The sequence below is a fragment of the Labrus bergylta genome, chromosome 14, assembly GCF_963930695.1.
Source record: "Labrus bergylta chromosome 14, fLabBer1.1, whole genome shotgun sequence".
In the NCBI taxonomy this organism is placed as follows: Eukaryota; Metazoa; Chordata; class Actinopteri; order Labriformes; family Labridae; genus Labrus; species Labrus bergylta.
The window spans coordinates 8109557-8121383 of NC_089208.1; the positions used below are offsets into that span (position 1 = coordinate 8109557).

The window sequence follows — 11827 nt, forward strand, 5'->3', positions numbered from 1 at the left end:
GGACGCGGTGGGCACTGTGTGCCGCTGTCAAGCCTGTCATTGTCTACTGTGTTGCTCTGCGCGAGAGTGTATCTCCTCGCCGCCCAGTTGAGCGCAAGTTGCAAAAATTTCTGCTTGAGCGCAGCGCTCCCTGACATCACCTTCACGCGTCCAATAGCAGGGTAGCTTCTTCTTGCCATCGTAACTTTGGTAACTATTGCTTAGTGCTCTTGATGGATTAATGTGGGTTTTTTGTAGACAATAGAACCATGAGTACAAAGGTCTTTTACCAAGCTTCATGATATAACATTTGTTGTGAATTGGCGATTTACAATTAAGATTGAATGATTGATGATTGGTACACTATGGAGGCCTTCACCAGAAGTAGTTTTTCCATCTTTTCCACCAACAAAGGATAATCAAAGATTGAGTCATACTTCTTGAATTGAATTTCCCAATTATTATATATATTATTTACAACTAAGAATTATCTGTAATTAAAAGCCAAACAGTAAATTTATTGTTTGGAGAGTGGTTTATTATATACCTTCTTTTTTATTATATGGACATATTTCAACAAACATTCATAAAAACACATCTATACTATAAAAAATACTTGTGGCATTAAGAGCCTCATTGTATCATCATTCATTCACTGGTTTTTTTCAGAGTTGCCACATTCCTCCTGGAACATTGTTATATCGTTTCATACCTGATGTTAAGTTGAATAAAATGCTAAACTAATTTCTGACATTCATACTATACCGTATGGCACTGTATTAAAGGGCCCATATTCTGCCCTTTTTGGGGTTCGTATATTTAATCTATGTACCTACTTTTGTACGTTCACAATAGCTAAAGTTCTAAAAAAGTGTCTGTTTTCATGTACTGCTCCTTCTGGCTCCCTCTCCGCTCTGAGTCCGTCAGCTACGCTCTGCTGAGCCCCCACTGTTAGACCCTACATGGGCCAAGTCTGCTCTGACTGGTCTGCCGATCCGCTCTGTCGTTATTGGTCAGTTGTCTCGGAAATTTCAACATGAGCTGCAGGGCTTGCCACAACGAGCCAATGGGTTTAGATCAGTGATCTCACACTGACAATGACGTCGGACTGACATTTTTTTTTCGAGGGGGGCTAGAATCGAGCGTTACATGCGGCTAATGCTACAGCTAACAGGAGGACGTAGGAGAAGCCGCGTTTCCACAGACTTTGAATTTTTGCACATAGATGTGCCTAAACATGCACAGGACATTTGGAAAACACACTAAAGAGCATATAAAACCAGAAAAAACATAATATGGGACCTTTAAGTAACTATTTAAGGTATTAAATGCAACATTTTATGGCAGATATTAAAGATATCCTCACTAAATGTATGGTTGAGTAATGACTTAAAACAGAGTGAATTCAAACTCCCTTTGGGTTTGTTGTTTTCAGCTATGTGTTCACATAGATGGGATGGTATTTCCTTCAACTTGTTTATGTTTCAATCGGTGTCTCAAACATGTTTCATACTTTTTTTTTCTTCTGTGAACCCCTCCCTGTCCAACTGCTATCCCACTTAGGGACACTGTTTGTAGGGGCACAGTTGCAGAGTATTTCCAGAAGTATACAATTACAGGAGAACCATCTTAATTTCAGTACATAATAAAAGCTTTGTTTGCCAAGAATCTACTTTGTTGCGTTTCAGAACGGAGATCAGTCCTGAATACAGCTGCACACAGTCAGAACACTGAGGGAGGGTAGGGGCGCGGTGTGCTCAGGGAGTTTGATTTTTGTTTGAGAGACCAGTGTTAAAGTGTGACACCTACTAGATAGAAAGCTGCATATAATACCTTTTAAGCTCTGACATAGCATATTTTAGTGTTTACATTTGGTAGGGTATGGTGATTTCCCCCCTGACACAGTCTTTTTGTTCCTTTTAAATTACTTGAAAAGAAAAAATCCCGTACTACTATTGCTAAGTATCACCAATTTGTGTACACACTTGACAGGATTTTTCATTTTCAAGTAATAGTTTGTCACCCTACACAGCTACCTTATGAGATAGTTGGATGTGCAAACACCTCCTTAAAAAACTTTATTCCTTTTAAATAAAATCATCATTTTCTGTCTTATAGCTTTGATTTGCAGTCCGTAGATAACAGCGTTCATGGAAGGAGGAACCACATGGAACATGATGGATGCCAGCTTCCTCTCATCTGATAAATTAGGGAAACGATGGAGGATGCTGATGATCCCACCTGACAAGAGCAGGATAATGTAGACCACCAGGTGTGAAACACAGGTCTGCAAAGCTTTACTGATCTGAGCCTTGTTCTTACTTCTTAAACACACAATGGCAATTCTCAGGTAGGTGACTGTAGTGCTGCCAATAGAGGCGCCCAAGATGATTGCAGCATTGCCGAGGCCGTAGATGTTGTTAATGAGAAGATTCTCACAGGAGAGTTTAAATAAAGAGGCATTGTCACAGAACGGGTTGTTTATGAATTGCCTGCAGCGTGTCAGGCGGTAGGTAAGACTCATGAGGATTGTGACAAAGAAAAAAGATGTAGCCCAGTTCGCCACTGATAGTCTGACCACCATCCTGTTGGTCATGATGGTGGCGTATCGTAATGGGTTGCAGATTGCCACATAGCGATCAAAAGCCATGATCATGAGCACTGTGTATGAGGTGCATGCATGAAAGTGAACACAGAAGGCCTGAATGGCACAGCTTGTATAATGAATGTACCTCTTTGATATTGGAGTAAACACATCACTCAGTATGGGAGGAATAATTGTTATGGCCCCAAACACATCATTAATACTCATGTTACAGAAGAGCAGATACATGGGCTCATGGAGGCTCCTATCCATGAAGATCAAGACCACCAGACCGATGTTGGACACCATGATGAAGATGTAGATGAGGAGGAGGAAGATGAAGGCAGGAACAGAGGACGATGGGCTGACCTTTAACCCTTCAATCAGTAGAACATTCACAATGAAAGTGTGATTTTCCATACTAGATGTGTGGACCCTGGAGAGAATAATAGACGGAAAATTCAGACAACAATTTATTATCTTGTAAGTTTACATTTAACTTTTAGACTGGTGGAGATCTGAGATAGAAAGCATCAATATCACTCATACAGTGACATTTATTATGATCATATTTGTGTATTGTCAACCTGCTAGGGACTACAGATGAAAATGAGCCTGTATGGCCAAATGTAGCACATTGCGTTGTGAACCTAAGCTCTTCTTAATAATGCACATTTTACCTCTCTAAATTATATAAAGGTAAGTCAAAACAATAACAAACATATGGTACATATGGTACAAAAGTTATAAAGAAAACATAGTCTCAGTTTCAAGAGTTTAATATAGAAAATATAGAACTGAAAAGTCTTTCTCACACCTCTTATTTCATTTAAGGTAATCAAATAAAAAAAGCCTTTCAGTTGTTGTTTTACTAAAGGGGATTCAAAGGTTTACAAGCCATTGTTTGTCATTTGAAACATTTTTCAAGTTGAAGCAAAGCACAATTTTCACTAGAGATAAACATTACTTCATATACAGCACAGTTTCACATATGTTATTTCACTGCTTTTGAAATTATTTCCATCAAGACTTTTTTAGATATTACTGACTGGATGGACGTAACTTGCCTGGTACTAGAGTCACTCATATAACACAATGTCTAAACGAAATTCAGAATCACAATCAGAAATACTCTGGGGGGTATATTTGGATTGTGGATGATTGTAGGTTTTTACTAACCTTGAAAGGAGCAGTCAAATGAAGGTTATTAGTAATCATTTAGTTTAAGTGTTTATTAAAAGGTTATTAGAATAATGTCAGTCTAACTTGCAATAAGTAGTCACATACATTTTTTGCATAAAGACTAATTTGCTGACCAAAGAAAGAGATTAAAAAAGAACTGAAAGAAAACTGCTAGAAATTAAAGGTTTTTTTAAAGCTACATTGTTTTTCCAATATCTAAAATATCATGTCTTATATGAACATTTGAACTGAAAGCATTTTTTAACAACAAATTAGTTACAATTGTTTAAATTTAAGCAAAGATGATTTTCTATGACAAACAAAACAGCTGAAAGGTTGACCGATTCAGATTTAACTAATTTACACAGCATTTATAACATCAGCGAGCATGATATTAGTGAGAACATTTAAAACTGCTTCGTATTACTACAGTCTGTCATTTAAAATTGGCTTATTTTTCAATTCAGCATATTATAGTTCATAAATATCAAGTGTTTTCTTTTTTGGCTTGTCAGACAAATTAAATGATCTGTGAACATTGGAAACTATCAGTTTTGACATGAGTGTGTTTGTCAGGTTTACCTTGGTTGATGTGAACCTCCTCCAGACAGACCAGAAGTGGACTGGCAGGCATTTTATAACACTGAGCATCCATTGCAGCATGAGAAAATGACGTTCCTGCCACACTGGTACCTTACAGGCCATCTCCAAGGTCTTGGATTTAGTCATAGCAAAATCATAACAAAGGCTTGTCAAGATGGCAGAATTTCAGCTCAATTTCAAAAGTTGTCGCTTAATCACTTAAACCTCATCAGGCATTATCCCTATACTATATCTTACTTTGCCTGAATACAGTCTCTCAAAAACTACCAAATTTTTTAATCTTTATCTATTCCACTCAGACTTTTTGTATGTAGTATTTGTTTATATGTATTGTTATACTTTTGTACATTGAGAGCACAGTCTATTCAAGTTACAGTCCCTGTATGTGTTATCATACCTGGCCAATAAAGCTGTTTCTAATTCTGATTTTGATTTGAATGTCTTTGTGATCAATCTCAAGAAATATCTGGGATCTGCAAGGAGCAGGTTTGATTACTAACAAATACAGATAGCTTGTTTTGAAATAAATGTATTAATATCCATAAGTCATGAGTATAAATTGATCAAGCAGTGCACCCCACTGGGGCAATTGACCAATAAATGAGCTTTGGAGACAATGTCAAAGGTGCTCTGTAAAAAAAAAAAAAAATTACAACCCATTTTTACATTCATAAGGTGATTAAGGTAGGTTTGAATCTGAGTACTGACTGTCACAACCAACTGTTACCGAAATGCATATCTACAAAATATTAACATAAAGTGCTCCTTAAAATGTAGACATGTACATTTTGATTAAGTAATACTGACCATAATCAACAACTGTAAATTATTAATTATCTGTGATAAACAACACTTTAAGCCAATAGAGCAAAGAAACATGTGAATGATCGCTGATGTGTATGAATGCATGTTTGTGTTAATTGAGTTGGTGTGCAAAGAGAAAAAGGTTCAAAGATAAATTTTTGTAAGGAGTAGCTTTGCAGTAAACAAACATTAACAATCTAAAAGAATGGGCACAGACAGTTTGTTTGCTGTGTATGAAGGTCCCTTCTTAGACAGGTAGATAGCGCTCAGGCCTGCATGTCCCTGCTTGGCAACTTCTTAAAAAATCAAATTGATTAAAATATTTGAAATGACATTATGGTTAAAGGCCGTGAAAGTAAATCTCCAATTATATTTTTGTATTTTCCGAATGATCAGAAACAGAAGTACCCAGTTGGTCAGTGTGAAATTATCGTCCCCTATTGGTAGTATAAGTTTGTGTGTGTGTGTGTGTGTGTGTGTGTGTGTGTGTGTGTGTGTGTGTGTGTGTGTGTGTGTGTGTGTGTGTGTGTGTGTGTGTGTGTGTGTGTGTGTGTGTGTGTGTGTGTGTGATTTACAGGTCTGCCTTAAATCTTTCACATGAAGGTATGACATATCTGACAAAGTAACTCTTGATTCTTTTGTCAAAGCAAGATTTAAAGAATGATGATTACTTAATGCAAAGTCATGATTTTGACTGATGTGTGTCTTTTCATACATTTATTTGAATAACTATAGAACAAATACAAATATAATGTAATACTTGTGGTACAAAGAGTTTTGTGCGATCACCCCTGAAACACTTTCAGTCGAGTGTTTTAAGGCATGTATCAGAAACATCTATTAAAAAAAACATGACACAAAACACAAACATTTTCAAATTCAACTACAATGGACATATAGAAATGAAGACATGCAGCCTTCAATTAAAAATATGTTTAACAGTTTTTAATCCTCAAGCTTCCTCTCTAATTGTCCTATAATTTGTTTTTTAGGTGGCCACATACTGTTGATCTCTTAACTGTTTTGTAACAAATTCTTATTGAATGATTATTCAAAATATTTAAAATTTGAAACAAGTGTATCTAGCATGCTTTCATTTCACATGAAATTAATGAATTTTACATTTCTACAAATAGCTAAAGTATTGCAATAACATGTTTACAAATTTGGTTGGTTACAGTCATTTCACCGCTGACATAGTCTTTTTATTCCTGTTCAATATAACCCTTATTTTTTCTCTGACTGCTTTGATTTGCAGTCCATAGATAACAGCGTTCATGGAAGGAGGAACCACATGGAACATGATGGAGGCAAACTTCCTCTCATCTGATAAATTAGGGAAACGATGGAGGGTGCTGATGATCCCACCTGAAAAAAGCAGGATGAGGAACACAACTAAATGGGAAACACAAGTCTGCAGAGCTTTACTGATCTGAGCCTTGTTCTTACTTCTGAAACATAACATGGCGATTCTCAGGTAGGTGAAAGTGATACTGCAGAGTGAGGAGCCCAGAATTACGACGGCCATCCCGAGGCCGTAGATGTTGTTAATGAGAAGATTCTGGCAAGACAATTTGAACAGAGAAGGGTTGTCACAGAATGGATTCATAATAGTCTGTCGGCAGATTGTGAGACGGAAGGTGAGACCCAGAAGGATTGTGACAAAGATGAGTGCTGCCACCCAAGCCCCAACTGACAGTTTGACCACCATCCTGTTGGTCATAATGGTGACATAGCGCAACGGATTGCAGATTGCAACATAACGATCATAAGCCATGACCATGAGCACTGAGTAAGAGGCGCCTGCATGAAAGTGAACACAGAAAGCCTGAATGGCGCAGCTTATATAAGGAATGTACCTCTGTGACATTGGAGTGAAAACATCACTCAGTATGCGAGGAATAATGGTTGTGGCCCCAAACACATCGTTTATACTCATGTTACAGAAGAGCAGATACATGGGCTCATGGAGGCTCCTCTCCATGGAGATCAGGACCACCAGACCAATGTTGGACACCATGATGAAGATGTAGATGAGGAGGAGGAAGATGAAGGCAGGAACAGAGGACGATGGGCTAACCTTTAATCCCTCCATCAGTAAAATGTTTGCATTGAAAGAAAAGTTCTCCATGCTGCAGCGAGCCAGGAGAGGCAGACAGATAAACTGAGTCAGTCAAAACTCCATCTGAAAAAAGTTGTGGTATTGATATTGACAGTGAATCAATTTCAACTTTAAGATAAAAAGGAATAAGTTGATAAAATGCAAGATAAAAATACAAGTAAATAATTATACAAATATAACTCTTTATATCTTGCCTTTTACAGAGATAAACAATGCAGACCTCACACTGAAATTAAACCACATTGTTGTATCTCCATTTAAATTGCTTTTTCAAACTAAATTTAACATATTAGATCATGGCATATGATGCATAATATAACTATGTGCTTTTATTGCTTTTAAAATAATTTATTCAGGACCGTTTAAGAAACAAATCACTGCCAGAATGCAAACTTAATGTTAACTTAATCTGCTGCAGAGAGAGATAAAACATGTAGGTTACTTTCACATCAACACAACATTTCAAGATAACACCATTTTTTTCTATGTACTAGCATTATATAGAAAATAAAAACAATTAAAAACATTAAGGTGATTTCATCTCTATTATCTTTAAAAGACAAATATTAATACTGTTTGTAACGTATGACTGCTAAACTGAAACTATAGTATTATTACAAATAACCTGTTTCAGGGAAAGCAAACATAATGTCCTTTAAACACTTTATAGCTCAAAGGTCAATTATGTTATGACTAATTTCCAGAATTGCCCATTATTGTACTGCCCAACATTAAATAAATGTCTGTGTAAATGTACAACTCTTGAACGTTGTTAGCGAACAGGAGGACACTTGAATCTGTAAGTAAATGCATTTTTCATGTTGGGTATTTTTGTATATAGAATATATTGACACTGATTTAATCCAACAAATATGATTATAATATTAAAAGCAGCTCTGAAAATATTCTATATTTAATTTGAGCAAGGTTAATTTCCTTCAAACCCTAATAATTGCAGTAAGACAACTTTAGTCAAAAGACTTTTCTAAATTACCACTTTTTTCACTCTTTTAATCTTTGCATATTTTACAAAAAAATGCTAGATTACAATTTCTGGATGTGCTAATCACTAACATAATATGCTAATATATATATTTCAACAAAACTGATGAACTAGATTCAATACTTGTTTAACAGTGGGAAAAAACATAGTTAACCTGTATGTTTCTGTGTGAGTCAGATTTACCTCAGTTGACATGAATCTCCTCCAGACAAACCAAAGATGGACTTGAAGACATTTTTATAAGGTGATTGGGCAACCCCTTGTTCACGAGGCAGTGACGTTCCATGCCACTTTGGTACCTTACTTCACTCGTGGGCCTGAGGGGTTGGATCTCTTCATGGCTAAATTACAACTGAGGCTAGTCAATATTTCAACCCAATGCAGAACAGTGCTCAAAGATTTGTCGATTAAATAACACCTGTGTCATGATGACAACCATTATGGGCTGCTCTCCAATTTCAAAACATTGAGGAGAGCTGTCTCCCCTCTGTCGATGTGTACGCGGATTGCCATTTTTAAAAAGCATCTTCAGTATTTGTGCTGTGGAGCTTATTAGAAAAATACCAATACCATTTCCAACGCTGCAACACATGATAGTTTTCCGTCATAACTTGTATCATAACTGGTTAAAACAGCTGTGTGGGGGTGCCTTAAAAGCGCTTACCTTCTCTGGCCAAAACAAATACAGACCATACCAGGCTGGAATCAAAACTTCAAAACTTCACTGTTATTAGAGGATGAGGAAAAGGAGGACACTTCATACATGATCTCCTCCGCTCTCAGATTGTCAACATAAACAGAGAATGCTGTTGATGCTTTTTAAAACTTATAAATGGATGCCGCTTTTGAGGTCTTACCTTTAAGGAGTGAGCCATGTAAGTTCTTATGTCAACTCCCTCAAGTTTTTGAACTAAACTCCTCAAAAAGTTTGGAAACGTTATTTCACTTGTTTCATGTGCTGAAACAGTAGCAGTCAACCGTTAAGAATTGATTTTGCTAAGACTTTAAAAGTTATCCATCTTAATATTAAGAGCCTTGTCCCAAATGTTGATCTACTCAGGACATGGTTTACTCTCCAAAAACCTCATATTATCACTTTCTCAGAAACTTGTTTACATGATAAGATTACTAGAGAAGAATGTCACCGAACAGGCACGAGCCTTCTTGTTAAGAACATGTAGGATTTATTAACACTGATTTCCTACAAATGCGCCCTCCATCTGCATGTTTAATAAATATATTTTTTTCACTTATGCACATTCTAAATTTCATTTGTAAGCTTGTTGATAAATGAGGGCCCTCGTGAGCAGGTAATCAGGAGATGGGACACACCTGGGCCTGGTATGCCACTACCTTAAACCCGAGCAGCAGTCAGTCTGGGAGACCCTCAGAGAGACTCTTGTGACCACACATCTTTTGATTCTTTGTCTTTAGTTTTACAGCACATCACCCATACAGCATATTTTCACACACAAACACCTTACACAACTTAATTTAAAGATTCTTCAAATCAACACATTTTTGCAAGTTTGATTAATTTCCTTGTGAATAAATTGCTTTATTAATAAATATGTCTGTGTGTCTCCCAACTTTGTCGCTGTCTATGACCCAGGCTGTGACACTTCTTTTATTCTGTGGTCACTAGCTTAATTGATAAACATAAACATTCTCATGACTGGGAGACCTACAGATATTTGAGGAACTTATGTTAGACTAAAACAAGGAATGCAAAGATGACTAGCTGAGAGAAGTGGAAGACAGGAAAATGGTAGGCACTGTCTTACTAGACTTAGCAGCATTTGACATAACAGATCACAAGTTATTGCTCTAAAAGTTGCAATGTTATGGCTTTGTTGACTCTGCATTACGATGGATTAAGAGTTATTTAACTAATAGGGTACAAAAGGTCTACTTTAATGGGAGCTATTCTGATAGCTGTGGAGTTCCCCAAGGGAGCTGTCTGGGTCTATTAATGTACTGTATTTTTACAAATGACTCGCCACTAGTTTTAAATAGGGCTAAGATAACTACGTTTGTAGATGAAGCAACAACATGTTCACATCTAGCAAGTTAAACCTAGAATGAAACACAACTGAAATCAGTGGTTAAATGGATAGTAAATAATAGATTAGTTCTGAGTATCACTAAAACAAAATGTATGGTTCTGGGCCCATGTCATTCTCTGTACAAAGAACCTGTGTTGAAGCTTTGCATAAATGATGTACATACTGTAAGTGAAGGAAACCAAGCTCCTGGGAATCATCTCGGATAGTAAACTGTCATGAAACAGAAACAAATAGACCATACAGTTGCCAAGATGGGCTATTGTAAATTATTGTCTTTTATTACAAGATGTGCAAGGTTTTTAACAGCAGACTCAATGAGACAGGTGATCAGTGCATTAATACTCTCTAATCTTGATAACTTCCCAGCAGTTTGGTCCAGTCTTACAGCAGATAAAATTACAGATGGTACAAAACAGGGCAGCACGAATTGCACTCCATCGTAAACACAGTATGTTGTTGTAATGCATAGCTGTTTGTCTTGGTTTTTGTTAAAAAAACAGACTATGATACTCACTTTTGACATTAATCAGAAACATTATTGTAAAAAAGATTCCAATTGTTTTGTTTTATAATTTAACTTTCTGTGAAGCAACTCATAACTACTCAACCAGGCATGCAACAAACTCAATTAAAAGAACAGTTATGTTTCGAGCAATGCAGCAGTGGAACTCACTTCTAAGATACATAACCCGAGAAAAAAATAAAAATAGATTCAAATTGTTAGTATGTTTTGACTGAGTATTCTCATCTATTGCCATCCAATAAGATAAACATCTTCATTTGATTAATTTTCCTATTGTAATTGTTTGAATGTTGTATTTACGTATTTATTTATTTATATGTGTGTGTATATTTAGGTAGATGTATTTTGTAGGTACATTTTTACATGTATTCTTTAATTCATCAGTAGATTGTGTACAACAGGTTCAAATGTCACTGCCATGAAATTCACTGCCTAAATTTACCCCAATGCGGGATCAATAAAGTTGTATCTTATCTTAAACTTAACTAAACTCAAAGCTAATTACTATGAAGAAAGTTTTTCTCAGAACGTCCATATCTCTCGACAATTTTGGAATCAATCGAACAATGTTCTAAATAAAACTAACAAAGACCCTGTAAACCAAATACAAGTGAAAATTACATTATTTCTGATCCTTAACTCATTTACAATGCTTTTAAAGAGCACTTTTATTTTATTTGTCATTCCCTGCATACTAAGTCTTATGTTATGGCTGATTTGTGTAACGTTCAAAAGGCACACTTTTGTCCAGTAAAATTTTGGCTACTGGTGTTTATAATGTCATTTGTGAATTAAAGGAGAGCTGCAGATGGCTTGCAAATTTGTTAATCATGCTGCTCATATACTGATGTATATACTTGCCGACTTATTTGACTTAACTTTATCTACTTCAGGGGTGCAAACTCATCAGGGATGAAAAAGGTGACATGGATCCACACTCCTTAGGGGGGTCCGGGGGCAT

The 11827-nt window shown here is 36.3% G+C and overlaps 2 protein-coding genes across 2 annotated transcripts; both read right to left on the bottom strand.

Annotated features, from left to right (window-relative positions):
* Positions 1-2047: 2047 nt before the first annotated feature.
* LOC109998869 (olfactory receptor 4E1-like) lies at positions 2048-2983 on the bottom strand. Its single transcript, XM_020653791.2, has one exon. It carries the CDS (start codon positions 2981-2983, stop codon positions 2048-2050), a length of 936 nt encoding a protein of 311 aa, XP_020509447.1.
* A 3349-nt stretch (positions 2984-6332) lies between these two features.
* On the bottom strand, positions 6333-7319 carry LOC109998877 (olfactory receptor 5AR1-like). The gene has a single exon (XM_020660799.2). The coding sequence runs from the start codon at positions 7281-7283 to the stop codon at positions 6333-6335; it is 951 nt and encodes a 316-aa protein (XP_020516455.1). The 5' UTR covers positions 7284-7319.
* Between the last annotated feature and the right edge of the window lie 4508 nt (positions 7320-11827).

Coding starts and splice junctions, on each gene's coding strand:
- LOC109998869 (XM_020653791.2), bottom strand. CDS start 2,983: ATGGAAAATCACACTTTCATTGTGAATGTTCTACTGATTGAAGGGTTA.
- LOC109998877 (XM_020660799.2), bottom strand. CDS start 7,283: ATGGAGAACTTTTCTTTCAATGCAAACATTTTACTGATGGAGGGATTA.